This window comes from Rhyacophila brunnea, unplaced genomic scaffold (genome assembly GCF_057557595.1).
Source record: "Rhyacophila brunnea isolate RB1 unplaced genomic scaffold, BYU_Rbru_1.0 scaffold_18, whole genome shotgun sequence".
NCBI classification, from domain to species: domain Eukaryota; kingdom Metazoa; phylum Arthropoda; class Insecta; order Trichoptera; family Rhyacophilidae; genus Rhyacophila; species Rhyacophila brunnea.
The window spans coordinates 24,626,090-24,642,905 of record NW_028232837.1 but is presented as its reverse complement, the minus strand read 5'-3'; the positions used below and the strand labels follow the sequence as shown (position 1 = coordinate 24,642,905).

Here is a 16,816-nt window from a genome sequence, read left to right as displayed (position 1 = left end):
AACTTATTAAGTAGTTAAGTAAGTAAGTAATATTAAGGGCGGACGTGCTCAGTGTGGGTCAAAATGGAGCTTTTTTCTATTTACAAAGCATGATCCTGGACATACCTTAAACATTGTAGATAATCTATTTATATAATTTTGAAGCCTTATTATCCTTTATATTTATTTTAAACATTTGATGACTGCATAAAGTATTTTTATTACATAAAATAGTATTCTTTTAAACCTCTCGTTCTAATGTTTTAGAATATAGTCATATTTCAGGTTTTATAAATGCGTTTAAAAATTAATAAATGTAAAAAATCTTAACACCACTGCACAGTTATGTACTGAAAAATGACTATATTCTAAAACATTAGAGCGAGAGGTTTAAAAGAATACTATTTTATGTAATAAAAATACTTTATGCAGTCATCAAATGTTTAAAATAAATATAAAGGATAATAAGGCTTCAAAATTATATAAATAGAATATCTACAACGTTTAAGGTATGTCCAGGATCATGCTTTGAAAATAGAACAAAAGCTCCATTTTGAGCTACGCTGTGCATGTCCCCTCTTAAGTAGTTATACATATTTAGCTAGGCAAAATGCCACCCTTAAACAGAATTAGAATTATGTCCCCTTGCATTTTTGGTTTCAAATCGTCTGAAAACTTGTTACGTACATATTATTATATAACTTTATTATTTATTTTCGGATATCTTAAACAGACAAATACACAAAAAATCTTTAAATTGACATACACACAATCTACTGAGATTTGGGAGTATTTCCTGAAATCTACTCTCAGACAGTGGTGGTTTTAGGTACGTAGAGGTCTGTGATGGCCGACGGGTTTCGAGGCAGCTTGTAAAAGTTTTGTTTATGCAATAAATCACCATTACGATATATAGTACAATGGATATTAGAATACAGCAATAGTTATACCCCATTTACACTTGCATGGATTTACTGTTGACAGTAAGTATTATAGTACAATGGATATTAGAATACAGCAATAGTTATACCCCATTTACACTTGCATGGATTTACTGTTGACAGTAAGTATTATAGCGGCCATAACAAGAAAATGTATGGGTAAGCATGTATTATCCTTCAGTTACAAGCTAGCATGCATGACTCAAAAAAGTTTGAAAGCTTCTGAATTTTCATGCGACAGTAGGGATTTTTTTGATCTGCGCCTGCATACTAAAACGTTAGTGGCGAACCTGCCGACAAAAAAACCAAATATAATTACCGATTTTTACGACCTGTCAAAGAGTACCATAAAATGACAACATCGCGTCTCGCTTACTCTTGAAGAATGAGATTGGAGAGACAGTCAGCACTTTTACGTGTAAAAATTTATTGTCACGATACTTTAAAATACGCACTATTGCTGCCAGTAAATCCATGCACGTGTACAGGTGCTATTATTACAAATGATTTTTAAAGTCTAAGTGTATTTTTATGTTTTAATATTATTAAGTAGTTTTTAACTAAAAATCGAATGTGGAAGTAGTTTCAAAATAAGTTTAAGGAAGTAGAGAGGTGTCATCATTAAATTCTTTATTAAAATTGAAAAGAATTATCTCTGGCTTCGCAAAAATCATGAAGAGCTGCCGGAAAATAAACACGATTCTCAGACCACCCGAATAACGGATGTCGATGAATGGCTTCTTCCAGCACGATGGTAATAGTAATTTTTGAAACACTTTCTTGTGGTTATGTAGATATATTTGATAAATCAAGCCTAAGAAAACTAAAGACTAATATTTATTTTAAAGTAAGTAAGAAAAAGATTTCATTGCAATTCTGTTGTCTTTCTAATGATACCTAGTGTGTTAATCATAGATAATAGAAATTTACCTAGAAGCAACCTAGTGCGAAGAGAAGTACTTCAGTTATTTCCTGTATAACACAGCAATGGCAAAAGGTGGAGGTAGACTGTTAAGATCAGATCTATTATGACTTGGTTAACGCAGGGATTAATTGAATTAAAAAAAAACTAACCAGCACCATCTGGAATTTGTAATTCTTAGTTCAATAAAAACAAATTAGTATGACTGACAAAGTTTAGTGTGCACTATTTATGTCATATTTTAACGGCCTACCTCCATTCTTAGCCACTGTAACACAGTCATCTCTCTCTTCACCAAAGTAACATTTTGATGGTAATGGACTTATTGTATACTCGTACACGAACTGGCCAAGTATCATAAATCCCAAAAAATTATTTCATATCAAAATAATTCAAAACTATTTTTGAAGCCATTCCAGCCAAATGCTGTAACCCTCTCTAAACGTAAGCCACAGGGTACAAACAGAGTAAGCAACTCAATTTGTAATAAAATAATAAATAAATATTATATAATAATAAGTAAATCCAATGCCCACAGTTTTTTTCACTTCCTGAACAATTTGATATTTGAGGGTTACGCTATTTGGCCTGTACGGTGACGATATCATCATATGAAACTAAAAACAAACAAATACCCATTTTTTAATAGTTGTCTACGAACTTGTGTAGATATCAAATAAATAAATTTCAGTATGTAACAGTAATACTAGTGTCTACCAAGATTTCGTATTGGCTGAATGCCATCTCAGAACCATCACATGGTATATAGCAGGCTTGATATCTCGGTTGGACTTTGCCAACGATCAGCGAACCATTATGGTAGACGCGACCAGCAAACAGCATCTCGCCATCTTCAGACTTTCCAACAATTAGCGCATTGAAGGGAATTCTCGCATCGCTCGTTCGGATCCAGTCGGCGGTGTTGCCACAAAGAACCTGAAAATTTGTTTATGTGTATTAGTAGCAATGATATTCCCAGGCAAAGTGCAGACATATACCATATTGAGGTAATTCATGCGTTTTTTAAGGGCCAGCACGTTATAGGGGGTGAAAAATTAAGGGAAGAATGCGAATAATACAAGATTTGAGAGTAGATTCTGTGACAAAATTTAACGCTAACAATATTTGTAAGTGTAAAATTCAGGTGTTCCCAACCTTACGTTTTGTTGTATATTCTTTTAGTTGAAAATGTCCCTCTGAAGTGGACGAAACCGGTCCAGTTATTTAATAAAAGTGGAATCAGTACGATAAAAATTTGCATTTATTAAATTAAAATTAATAAATGTACGTTTAATATGTTTATCTTTGAATTTAAAAAAAATAATCTTTTAATGTTTTAGATAACTTTGAGTTGGTATGTCATTAGTAAAATATATTAAATTTCATCTTTCATCTTTAGATGCTAGAATCTAAGATTCCCAATCTGTCTTTAATCAGGAGCACATTTATAGCCAAAAATGGAATGGCGAGCACATTTTTTTTCCAACGTAACTTACTTAACCTTAACAGAAAATACTACAAACATTATGACAAATAAATATTAGTATATAAAAGTTATAAGCGCAGTGGGTCCCAGGTTCGAATCCTGGGTCTGGCAAGTATACATATTGTTTTTCAATTCGTGTGTGAGTCAGGGTTTGGACTGTCACCTCCGAAAGGGGGGAGGGGGGCAGGATGAGTGCGCTGGACCCCCCCTGATGATGTTAGGTCATTTCGTTGGTATCATCTGCTTCTTCTTTCGGGGACATGCTTATCGCGAGTGGAGAACTACAAGGTTCTAAGTGTTTGTCCTTGGAGAAACAAAAGTAACAATGAGGCAGCTTAGAATACTACTTCATTGTTGGGTTTGTTTTTTCAAGGACGAACACTTAGAACCTTGTAGTATTAGGCTCGCGTTATGTTGATTGACAACGCGGAAGTACAGGCGAAAACAGGGCGTTTATTGTTCGGAATACAGTTACAGTAAAATACAGCATACAAAATATTTAACAAAAATATTTAAAAAAAAAAAAATTTAAAATGGTCTCATATTTCAGACCTTTTCTAGGTACATGCTTTGGGAAGGGGCTGTGAATTTCTTGGAATTATTATTACCTTCTGCATTTCTTTGCTTGTAGGTACATATTTTGAAATATTTGAACTAGGTACACAAAGACATATTTTTTCAAAATAATCTCAAATCAGATATTCTAGGTATTAGATACATTGTATGGCTGGGAACTTTGCTTTCAATATTTATATAGGTAAGTGTACGAATTTAATACCTATTGGTCAAAATTGGATGAAATGTAGGTAATAATATTAAAAAATGATAGGTATTATTAATTACTATTTTTGGCATCTAAAATATTGTGCTGACAATTGTTTTAAGTTATATAGGTAACTACAAAATCGTTTGCTATTGATTGGCTTTAAAATTACAGCTTGCTTCCAAGTATTTTTAAAATTTGACTAAGTATAGAATTTATAATGACGCTAGGTTTTACTTGGCTTGCTTATAGAATTAATGTAGGTATAAAAAAATGCAGGATTTTTATTTATAGTAAGGGCTAGACTGATTCTATTAAATTTTATAGACCTTGCAAAAGGGTGACTATAAATTTACATACATCTAAGCTTACGGGCTAGAAATTTGCCTCGCAGTCGATCTGTTCATGTTTGCATGAATCAGCCCAATGATGATTCAGGCCTCATGGCCTTGGATCCTCTGAGGATGCCATGGTTTAGGCGGTATCAGGACCTAATAGGTTGAGCAAGTGGCTGACATCCATTTCTCATAAAAACAAAATCTGTTAATACAAACCTCTACTCTGTGGAGGTCCATATTATGATCGGACATAATCAAAAAAAAAAATATTAGTTTTATTTTTTGACAATTCCTAGTCAAGCCCGCCCCGTATTAACGAAGTTTTTAGAATTATTTAAAAATATTATTAAATAATATAATGAAACCAATGACATTAATATGGACGAAGCATCTGGAAAATAAAATGACACTCACTATGTGTCGGGTCTGCCGGATGGCGAAATTCATATTTTAATATCGGTATCCTACGCTCAAATGAACATTCTGCTTGCAAGCGGTCTGGCGACACCGCTGGGTCTGCCCATACAAAATTTCTGACTGTCAGTTTTTGACTCCGCCGTTATTATTGTGTTCCAAAATGCCAATGTGCCTAGTTAAAAATTGTAAAAAAATCTACTAAACACTCCAAGAAAGATGGGATATCACTTTTCATGTGTTAGTATTATTTATTATTGATAAAATGCCATTTTAAGATATTGATGAATGTTTATTCAATGCAATTGAATGACAGAAACCATTGGAGAGATGCCTGTGATGCGCTGGGCTCACTTGCGTCTAATCTCCGAGAAGTCGTAAGTAAACGAGAAACAGTTTCTAACGCAATGCCACTAATACGCCATTACAATAAAGGTTATATTACTATACATTCTCGAAGCTTGTATCGCATAATGGAAATGGATACGTCATATGGTCACGTGACGTCTAACTATACATCTGTGAATGACTTTCATGCACAATTTCTCGTGCGCGCCAATATAAAGTGAGTTGTCCATTTAATATGTCATTGAATGAAACAGATAATTATTAGAAATATGTGTTATATTTTTAATCGTGTAAGTATAGTGCTCGAAATAGAAAAAAATATCAGAGACTAGCGAGTTTTTTGTTATATACCGTATATAACTAATCGGTAATTTACCTACATTAGACGGACAAATCAAAACAACAATCTTTAGACATTTGATACTACATGCTACTGAAGATTTGGGTAGGCAATGTTTTTACTAAATATGCTGTCAAAAATGATATCATTATATTATTGTTTTCTTCCTTTATCTGCCGTATATAAGCAGTGCATTGGGTGTCTACCCCTCTAGCCCCTCCCCTGTGTAATGTCACTATTTTGTACTCTATAATTAATAATATAATTTGTTCAATTAGTAACAGCATACATACAATATTATCCACACAAAAGATGACAACATTCCAAGGTGGTCATGACCCTCAGCCATGAGAAAACGACCAAGAAGAAGAAGTATAACTATTTATGTTTTTCATTAATAAAAATATATACGTATGTACAAATTATATGAGAAAAATCATGACAATTAAATAACCTAGTGGGATTTATGACATTGGATTTCTTCAATCATTTTTTTATAGATGAGAATGTATCGACCGTGCTTAGGAAAAAGGGCATAACTCTCACAGAACAAATTTTACAGGAGGGGCAAAAAACGTTTTTTGAATAATTTTGGTTCAATATTAAAAAAAAAAATAGGCACCGACATGGGGTGATCATTGATGATTTGGTGTATTATATTTTCAATCTAATAATAATTAAAGAAGTTATTAAACAAAAATCATTAAAATTGAGGGTAAATGCTTTTTTCCTTAAAATAAAACTTAATGACTAAAATTAACTTAACTACTAAAATTAACGACTAAAATTAACGTTAACTTAACAAAAAGGTGATCATGGGCACAGGGTTGGGAATCCCTTTGCTAGATGCTTAAAAGTAAATTCACAGGTAGGTAACACAGTCTTCTTCTTTCTCGGCACTACATCCCGGGGCGGGATTTGGCCTCCTCTACAATTGTCCTCCACACGCTCCTTTCCCTGGCTGCTCCTCTCCAGTAACAGGTAACACAGTACTTAGCCTTAATATGCAGAGTGAAGAATAATAAGTGAAGATTGCAAAACATAATACTAACCTTGAAGTCTGTCTTGCTGTGCTCATGATTGCCCCATGGTATATTGCATACTCCGGTGGACAGCTTTACTTTACCGGGTGTCAAAGAACCTTCGTGAAGTGCTTTGCCAACGTATAGCAGCTCTCTGCCCTCATTTCCACCAATTACGGCCCCCTGCGGAATCATCCCGTTGTTGGTGGACTTCCATGTTAAGCCTAGCAAGTGTGAAATTTTTTTTTTTTTAATAAATTTTCGATACATTAATTGCCTTATTTTTAAGGTAATCATCATTAAAAAACCTAGCAGATAAATCACCTTGCCGTTGGTTTACAAATTCAACATTTTCAACTATGATGCCAGTTAAGAAATAAACTATACAAAAATGGTGTCTGCAAAAGAAAGACACTTTCGCGACTGATATACGTACGGCTCCGAACGGAGTCGGCGGCACTGGCTATGAGTGGCCGCGTGTCTCCACCGGGAGCCGCCGGCAGCCTAATACTCTTTAGTCATCGTTTTACACTATATTTTGTGTACATAACATGTAATTAACACGTAATCGTATAAAATAATCAGGCAATGATGAATTAATTGGACGTCCGTACTCAGCAAAAGTAGCATGAACAGTTTTAATAAGCGTTCTGATCACCTAATTCAATTATGCCAAGAATAAAAATTTTGCACCATCAGCATATATTTTATGTTACTTCCAAAAAGACTCTATAAGTGGAAATCCCCAGTTGATTCAACGGCACGTGTTATCCCATAGGATGTAGAGCGAATTTAAAAAATTCTCCTTTTGATGTCTCTCATCCTCAGAGATGCCGGACCCAAAATAAACATATCTATGTCTTTCAGCAGCACACTTGGTTGCGGCATAGTTTCGTAGACATTAATTTTGTCTTACAACAGTGATATCAAAAGAATTATTTACTTTTAATGTGTGCAAAAGACAGGACAGTGCACAGTCCAAATAATTAGGACTGTTAGATCACAGCAACTCGTAGGTGAGCATCCCACCAGTGGTTATAGCGTTATAAATGCACGCAGGAAATATTCATTGGTAGAATCAAAGGGCAGAGTGTAATAAGGTGAAGTGAAATCACTGACACTGGCATATGTAGCTATACACTGGATACTAGTATGTTCCTTCAAAATCCATTGCAATCATGTCATAGTACAGTCATTTTAACGTTTACAAATCAACAAACATATATAATATAATAATTATATTGATGCTGCCAAAAGTTGATAAGTCGATAGTTTAGGTAGTTTGAGTTAATAACTGATTATGTGTCTATATATAAATATGTATTGATACCAGATGGAAATCTCCCACAGGAGACTACCTCAAAGGGCGGACCGAACCATCATATTTCCCAAAATACCACAGCCTACGTCCACTCTTCGCGGTGATCGCAACCCTCGGCCGAGCGGAACCCGTCTCCTTGAAATTCAAATTCGTCAAAATCCCGCCAAAACAGACGCGGTCTATCAAAAACGGCCGCTCGCGCCGCCACTAGTCAATCCGTCGGTAAAACAGGGAGCTTCCCGACCGACGGATAAAACAGGACGCCGCGAATCTGGCAGTTGGATCTGGATGGGCGCGAAAGCTCTCTCTTGCCTGATACGTCGACCAGCCAGCATCTCTCTTACATCAACCGCCGAACCAACAGCATCGACCGAAAAATCTCTTCTCGCTCGCCTCGCCTCGGACGCGAAGCCAAGCCAGCATTCCGGACAGCCCGCCAAAAAGACCACATCTGACATCGGCAGCACGCCAAGCCGCAAGCCCCAACCCTACCTCCCATCGGACAGCGAGCATCGCCTCGGATGCGAAGCCCCAGCAGCCAAGCCCGCGACACCACGTTGCCGCCCGCCAATACCAACCGACCGCCAACGACGACAATAACCTGTATCGTATCTGTAACGACTACCCTGCAATACGATGAAATAAACCAGTCTTGACCAAATACCCCGTGCGTTTCTGTCCCCCACCCCCGCTTTGACCTTGACGTTATCACGGCCTGCCATCTCCGCTTCAGAGCGCGCAGAAGGCCGGTGATAGTATGCTAGAAAAAAGATTTAAGGCCATCCGATATATAGAACATGCACAGATAGCACAAAGAAATTAGCATTATGCCTGATTTTAGAAGGTATGTAAAACTTTCAAATTGCAATTACTCCATAACATGATTTCGAGACTTCACAATATGTAATGAAGTTTATGTTTCAGTAAATTACTTATATAAAATGTTTATATTACATTTGCACATTCATGCAAAATTCGTGATGGCAGTCAATGTCATAATTTATTTTTTATATTACATGTTAAAATTACTATAATTGTTTCAGAATCTTTGTCCATCATTGGGTTTTTAGCGGATATTCCCAGACATAAAAAATTGCTGATGCATCACACGAAGCTCAGGGTCCCGTGATACACCCGATTAAGACCGGGTGTGGTGTGGTTTTGTGGGGCCATTAACTTCAGTGTGCGATATAACAGCAAGCAATGAATATTCATAATGAAATCTTCGGTATTTAATTAAGAAATTAATGAATTCATCATTCTGACGATTATTATAATAACCTATATCCTTATAAACTTATGTTGCGGTTGCAATAAAGTGAATCTGACTTGAAATATCGTCCTTAATTTATTTTTGCTATAATTCAAATTTTATTAGAATATTTTTTTGAATTCCAAAGGATCTTGTTATCAAAATTCTATATGACGACAACAGATGGAGCTTTTTTTACTAGGCATCCTCTTGTATGAAAGTTACGAATCTAATCTGTAATGTAGACACTTCATTGATGAGACAAAAGTCCGAGGACAATAATGGTCTGAAACATATTACTACGTTGAGAGAGATAGTAATTATTCAAAATATACTGCAGAATGACAAGAAACCTTAAATTTGTCAGCGTGATAGCACATGAGCGCACACAACGTGATGATAATGTGTCTCTAGTATTAGTTGTCCGATTCGTCTATACTCTGCTACTGACCAATGGACGATCAATGAATGAATAAAAAAATTGAGCTTTGACAGTTGTGATAGTTAAACAAATGGTAATCACTTCCGATAGTCCTGAAGTTTTATGTTATTGACATATTGTAGATTAAATATCCCAATATTAAGGGTCCCAGGTTCGAATCCTGGGTCTGGCAAATACACATATTGTTTTTCAATTTGTGTATGAGTCAGAGTATGGACCAAATAGGTTGAGCAAGTGGCTGACATCCATTTCTCGTAAAAACAAAATCCGTTAATACAAACCTCCACCCTGTGGAGGCCCAAATAATCTTATTAAGATCGGACATGGTAAAAAAAAACCTAATCAATAAAAAAAATTAACAATTACACGTATTTTTCGATTGTAAATGATTGTGTATTAATGTCAGTTCAAACTCACATAATGGTCAATGGACGAATTGTGGTCTACAGATAATTTCATCCGAAAAAGTTATTACTTATAACGCTTAAAGGTCACAAAATAAGGATAAGTAAGCAGACAACCGTATGGGATGTGATAGAGGTCGCTAAACAGATGAAATGGCAATGGGCTGGACATGTCGCTCGGCAAGTGGACAGCTGCTGGACAAATGTTGCCATACAATGGTACCCAAGGGACACTTGACGCCCACAGGGACGCCCTAAAACTTGCTGGATAGACGAACTCATAAAGTTCAGTTGGATGTACGTGGCAGCAAAGAACTAGAGACCGAGATGAGTTTAGGAAGCTAGGGGAGGCCTTCATCCAGCAACGGATCGATCCCGGCTGATGATGGTGTGATGATTATGAACCAATCAAATCAAGCGTCAACACGATTGAGTTGATACCTGAATTGTTCCGTGTAATTGATATTTAAAGTCAGTAATTGTTCACGGTGGTCAGCTGGGATCTTTGTAATTAGACCTTCAGTATACAGGCGGCCCTCGACTTTCGTACGTTCTACTTTCGTACATATTTTGAAATTTTGGTTTTTGTTAATAATACAAAAACTGTGCGCTTCCATCCAGTCGCTCCACGTCACCTTCTCAAATACGTAAAAGGGTGGTTTTCAACTATGTCTTGACAAGTTTATAAAGAAAACACCTGATTGCTAATACGCCTCGTTAACTTTATTATACCCATTGATAAATAAATATTCCAAAGTACACGTATTGATGTTTTTTTTTACATTGCTCTACTTTCGTACATTCAACATTCATACATATTTTCAGATACCAATTGGGTACGAAAGTCGAGAGCCGTCTGTATTTCACCAAAATTCTCTGAAAAAATATAAGATTTTTCTTACCTGCTCTTCGTGTATAGTTGGCATCAAGACTTTCGTCGAAAAACCTTTCCAATTCCCCATTGCTAACAACACATACGATGATGCGAACTAAAAAATCCAAGCAGAACAGACAATAATTATTATTCAAAGACTGTTAAGACTGATAAATACTTCTAATTCCTAGACAGTAACTTATATCGGATTATAATAAATTCTTAAAAATATAATGTAAAATATTGTAAATGGTTGATTAATCGTAGGGTTACTGCCAGAAGTTGGTAAGACGATAATTTAGGTATTCAGAGTTACCAACGGATTATGTGTCTATATATAAATATATATGCTAGAAAAAAAATGCAAGACCATCTGACATATAGATCATGCACATAAACCACAAATACATTAACATTATGCCTGATTTCATACGGCATGTCAAATTTTCAAATTCCAATTACTCCATAACATGATTTCGAGACTTTTGGCAGTATTATTAAAACTATTAATGAACTGTAATATGATAAAAAAAATTATAATTAAAATACAGATAGTTGGAAAGATTTTTCCTGCATTGGTAAGTAAATATAATAATTTTCCAATTAGGTCCTTATCTGCGATGACTTTGATGAGGATACTATACTGCGATTGATAATGGTAGAATTATTGCCATCCTTAAATTACTTTTGTATCTGTCTTGTTCTGGAATCATAATAACCGGAAAGTTTGGAAATCCCATCCTTCTTTTAGAAGGAATATTCCACCAATAATGGTTCCAAACAAGGGCGTATTAAGCAGGGGTGTTAGGGTTTGAATCACCCAGGCGGCACAAATTAGAGGGCATCAAAATACCCAACAAATCATGTTGAAATATATGAAGTACCTGTGGTGAAGGGTGGAGGTAAGCTGTTAAAATCCTACATAAATAGCGCACACTAAACTTCATCAGTCAAATGTATTTCAAATGCATTGAACTAAAACCACAATGTGTGGATAGTGTTTGTTAGTTTTTAAAATCGATTAAACCCTGTCTATCCAAGCCATAGTAGATAATAAGTAATATTCATTTATCAATTCTCAATAATTGAAAGGGACACATAACATAGTGAACAAATAAAATGTTTCTGAAATTTTGTATGGCAAAGGGCGCCAGGAAATACACTGATCTATGAATCTATGAAAGTTTGTAACCATCTTAAAGCTTACTTAGCAAATTACTCACATTAATTAAACATTTATACTCCAATTGTATTAGTCTAACAACATTGTTTTGTACTGCATTTCCCATGATGCCATTGGGCTAATTTTCAATTGTGGCCCTGAATAATTCTATGATTCTACCGAGTGACGTCCCTAGACAAAATGCCACCCTTAAGGGGGAGAGGCATGCCAGCAGAGAGCCTAGCGGAAAAATACGAAGCTTGCAATTTGAGATTTTTTTTTGATAATTTACAATTTCAACTGTATCTGAAAACATTAAAAAGATTTTAATTTTTTTTTTAATTTAAAGATAAACTTACAATTGTAAAAAATGTAATAAAATGTGAATTCGTTGCAGGGTCACATCTTATTATTACATTATATTTTATGGTCATATTTATTATTAAGTTTTCAATTTTTCGTCGTTTAAATTTTTGACTAATTCATCGTTTTAATATTTTTTATATTTATTTTAAAAAACGTCGATTTTTATAAAAATATAAATGTGTATAACTTGAAATCTTTTTTATTTATATCAAATCGAGCTTCAATATTGGGACCATACCTAAATTAAAATTATACTTTATTATTTATTTTCGGATATCTTAAACAGACGAATACACAAAAAATCTTTAAATTGACATACACACAATCTACTGAGATTTGGGAGTATTTTCACGAAATCTACTCTCAAACAGTGGTGGTTTTAGGTACGTAGAGGTCTGTGACGCCGACAGGTTTCGAAGCAGCTTGTAAAAGTTTTGCTTATGCAATAAATCACCATTACAATATGTAGTACAATGGATATTAGAATACAACAATAGTTATACCCCGTTTACACGTGCATGGATTTATTGTTGACAGTAAGTATTATCGCGGCCATAGCAAAAAATTGTATGGGTAGACATGTATTATCCTGCAGTTGCAAGCTTGAATGCATGAATCAAAAAAGTTTGGAAGCTTCTGAATTTTCATGCGACAGTTGGGATTTTTTTTGATATGTGCCTGTGCAGTAGAACGATAGTGGGGAACCTGCCGGCAAAAAAACAAACTTCGAATGAATTTTGAGGTTAACCGATTTTCATTACCTGTCATATAGTAGTAATAGTACCATAAAATGATAACATTGCGTCTAGCTCACTCTTAAAGAATGAAATTGGAGAGACAGTCTTTTACTTTTATGTGTGAACAGTTATTGTCACGATATTGTTGTTTTTATTTAATAAAACGCAATTTTTATGTAGTACTTATTCCAATATCTTATAAGTACTACATAAAAATTGCGTTTTATTAAATAAAAACAACAATACAATGCAGTTCCACCATGAATTGACAGTTAACAAAATAAAAGAAATTGTCACGATAGTTTAAAATACACACTATTGCTGTGAGTAAATCCATGCACGTGTACAGGTGCTATAAAACCAAAATTATATACTCGATTAGTGTTCCACACGCCTAAAATAATTATTTTTTATCAAGACTGTGTGATCTTCATTCATTGTTCGTTGTTGGGGCACTAAACACCCATCAAGTTCGGCATATGTACGTGACAGAATAGGACTAGGGAACTAGAAACAGGGACCGAGAAGAGTGGAAAGATCTAGGAGGAGGCCTTCATCCACCAGTGGATGGACCCTGGCTGATAGTGATACCAAGGTTTAACAACAAATAAAATTAATTATATATATAGATTAGCGGTACGGGTGGGATAACTTATCAATATTCAGCAATAGGTCAGAAAGATATAATATATATATATATAATACAGATAATATAGATAATATATAATACATAATCTTATAATAATATTGAAGTTCAATATTACAAAACTAAAACAGACGGTAGGTAGGTATGAGTATTTATTTCATATATTATGTTAGTCTTCCGAGAAAAAAATTTCAAGCTGTGATGTCATTGAACTCAAAAACATGTGGTTTTTGTTTATAATGCTTATAGAAATGTTTATAATTTATAAAATCGCTTAGTGTTTATTTACCACATCATCGTTGTAGGATTGGTTTGTCGAATAAACCAAATGTCAAATGTTCATGAGACGAAAAACAAATTTGATTATCCTATATTTAAATACATGAAGGTATTTAATTTGTTGTTTTTACAGCATATGATTGCTGTTTTCATTACAAAGCAATTTAAAGAAAAGGATGGTTCTGGTCCATTTAGATACAAAAAATATTCGACAAACCAATCCTATAGCGACGACATATAGATAGTGTTTCTACGACATGTGTTTCTCTCACTTGGTAAACTTTTACAAGTGTAGGTACATATTATTACTATTTTAAAAAAGTGCCTCACTCAAAACGCTCTCAAAGTAATAAAGTATTTTTATTGTATTTAATTGGCCTGTTTCTACTTATTAAATTAATTATCCTCTTTCCTTCCTTGACGTTTCTGGGTCATTGAAGAAGCCAAATTTCAAGAGATAATCTGGTTAAGTGTAAGAATGTGATCCTTACTCTAAATGTGTTCAGTTTTGCTGACATCAAACGTTCCACGGATTAAAAATGGTGACTTAATTTACTGTATTAATTGCAATCAGAGATGAAAGATCGGACATTGCATTTACTGAAAAAGATGGAATCCATGACACTCTCAAATATAACCTGTCGACCCTATTAAAATTGTCAGGAGTCCGGTGTATTTCGATGGCACCCTATGATAAGTACCCCATGTCCTATGCCTATATCTTAGTCTTGAAGTCAGATTTGTAGTCTATCTCCATGATGTGTTCGGCAATTGCTAACATTGTGTACTGTTTTAGCCGATATGCTCCCTCATGTTCACTTTTACAAGTCAATATACTTATTTGGATATTCCCATCAGTTTATCTTATAACAGCCCGCACTCATTATGATAGCTATGATAGTAGTGCTTGGATATAGACAGAGAGGAAACGGGGTAAAGCAAAGGGTACCACTACAAAAATAATAAGATGAGGTAAAAAACGTGTGGGGTCGCACGGGGCTAACAGAGGATCACTGTGCGTCGAAAATGTCTGGTAGTTAGCCCCACCACCAGTTGTTACAACGTGTTGTAGTGGTCGCAAGCATGTTCCTTAATTTCTTCATGATGGCATTGGTAGTATTCTTTATATGGTAGATAGTTAAGCCCGGCCATTGAGTTTAATATACTACTAAGTTTTTGAATAGTCTTGTTCAAGTAAGTATCCGTTTGCTTGAAGAGCTTCTGATATGTAAGACGTTTTGGTTTGTCCGCAACAAGATAGAACTGTCAAGGAGAGAAGTAAAAATAATATGCAGTGACGGATAACAAATCAGATGCAATAACAACCAATCTTGAATGTCACAACTTATTTATTTATTGGAACTACTGCTATTGATAATTTAGTGTTTTTGTATAGTCACGTTAATCCAGAAATCGATCTAATTTATTATCATGTTTATAATATTACATTATCACTTACTAATTCTAGTTAGCAACCATTTATAATCCATTGTCAGAAGCTTACACAAATAATGTGGTAAAAATAAATGAGCTTTATTATGATAGTTAATACCACGGGAAGTTGCTCCGTTGCTCAATAACCAGTGTTGCCACATTTTACTTAAAAATTGTAGATTTTACATGGAAAAAAAATTATAGTATGGTTACCCACAATCCAGTATTTCTCAAACTTTTTTGTACTTTTTCTACCTCGTTTCTAGAAACTCATCTCCAGTGTCCCTTCCTTGTTTTTACCTTCAATAGAATTATCAGTGATATTCATGGGCAAAGTAACACCTTTAACCCTTAACTACATGGTGTTGACTCTCAGCAACAAACTGTATCTATTATTTTTATATTTTTTGTGTGAATGAAATTTTATTTTAAAACTTGCAGTTCTCTGTAGTGAACGAAGTGTACCTACTGATAAAATAGTTATAGTTTTTATTCACAGGTGCAACTGTTAATTTATTACAATATAAAAAATTAAATGTGATCAATTAGAAAAGTAATATATATATTAAAGGGTTGCCATCATGCATTTAAGGGTTAAGTAGTTAAATGTGATTCATTGATATTTAAATGTTTTATTTTCAGCTATCCTATTCTGTTTTGCTATTTAAAATTTTAACAATGTTTAATGACCTTTAGACCTGGTATATTTTGTTCATCTGTCGATGGCATACCTCGGTCACCATTTTTGATTGCAACTTACTGTCAGAACATGTAGGTGACGCAGTTTATATGTATGAGCTAAATTATAATAGGGTGTGTATTGGGTATTCCAATGAGGTTTGATTTTTTCGCTCCACTCATGGACACACCCTTACAAATGAAAATCATTCATTGCCCACTTTTAGTTCGGGCAAACCTGCTTCATAGCGATATAAAATCTCATTGGTTGAAAACCATTCCATACTAATCAGTTGATCCCTTATTGGCTGCATACTGTTTGAATGAATGGCCCCGAATATTCCACGAACTGTCATAAATTGTGTATGCAACAAATCTAGGTGAATATAGTATCGAAAGGCCTGTCCTGGGATGATCATTATGTCGGATTACAAGTTTGCTATAGTCGATAGTTTCATCTAGTCTTGTGAATCGGCATAACACTGAGTATGAGAAAAACGGCTATCGAGGAAATTAACAAAAGAATCACATCAGCAAATAAAGGCTACTTTGGTCTATAACAAAATCTAATTAAAAGCACGCTTCACAAGACACGTCTTGCAAAGCTGGTGCTCACGTATACTTTGGACACCTGGACATTAACCCTGCAAAAAACACGAGTTCCAAAC

General features: G+C 34.7%; 1 protein-coding gene across 1 annotated transcript; it reads right to left on the bottom strand.

Annotated features, from left to right (window-relative positions):
• Positions 1 to 205: 205 nt before the first annotated feature.
• On the bottom strand, positions 206 to 15,578 carry LOC147073367 (pfs47 receptor-like). The gene is made up of 4 exons (XM_085945278.1): positions 15,496 to 15,578; positions 10,875 to 10,961; positions 6,584 to 6,777; positions 206 to 2,778 (listed from the first exon to the last, which is right to left on the bottom strand). Exons 1-4 carry the CDS (start codon positions 15,524 to 15,526, stop codon positions 2,530 to 2,532), a joined length of 561 nt encoding a protein of 186 aa, XP_085801404.1. The 5' UTR covers positions 15,527 to 15,578; the 3' UTR covers positions 206 to 2,529.
• Positions 15,579 to 16,816: the final 1,238 nt, after the last annotated feature.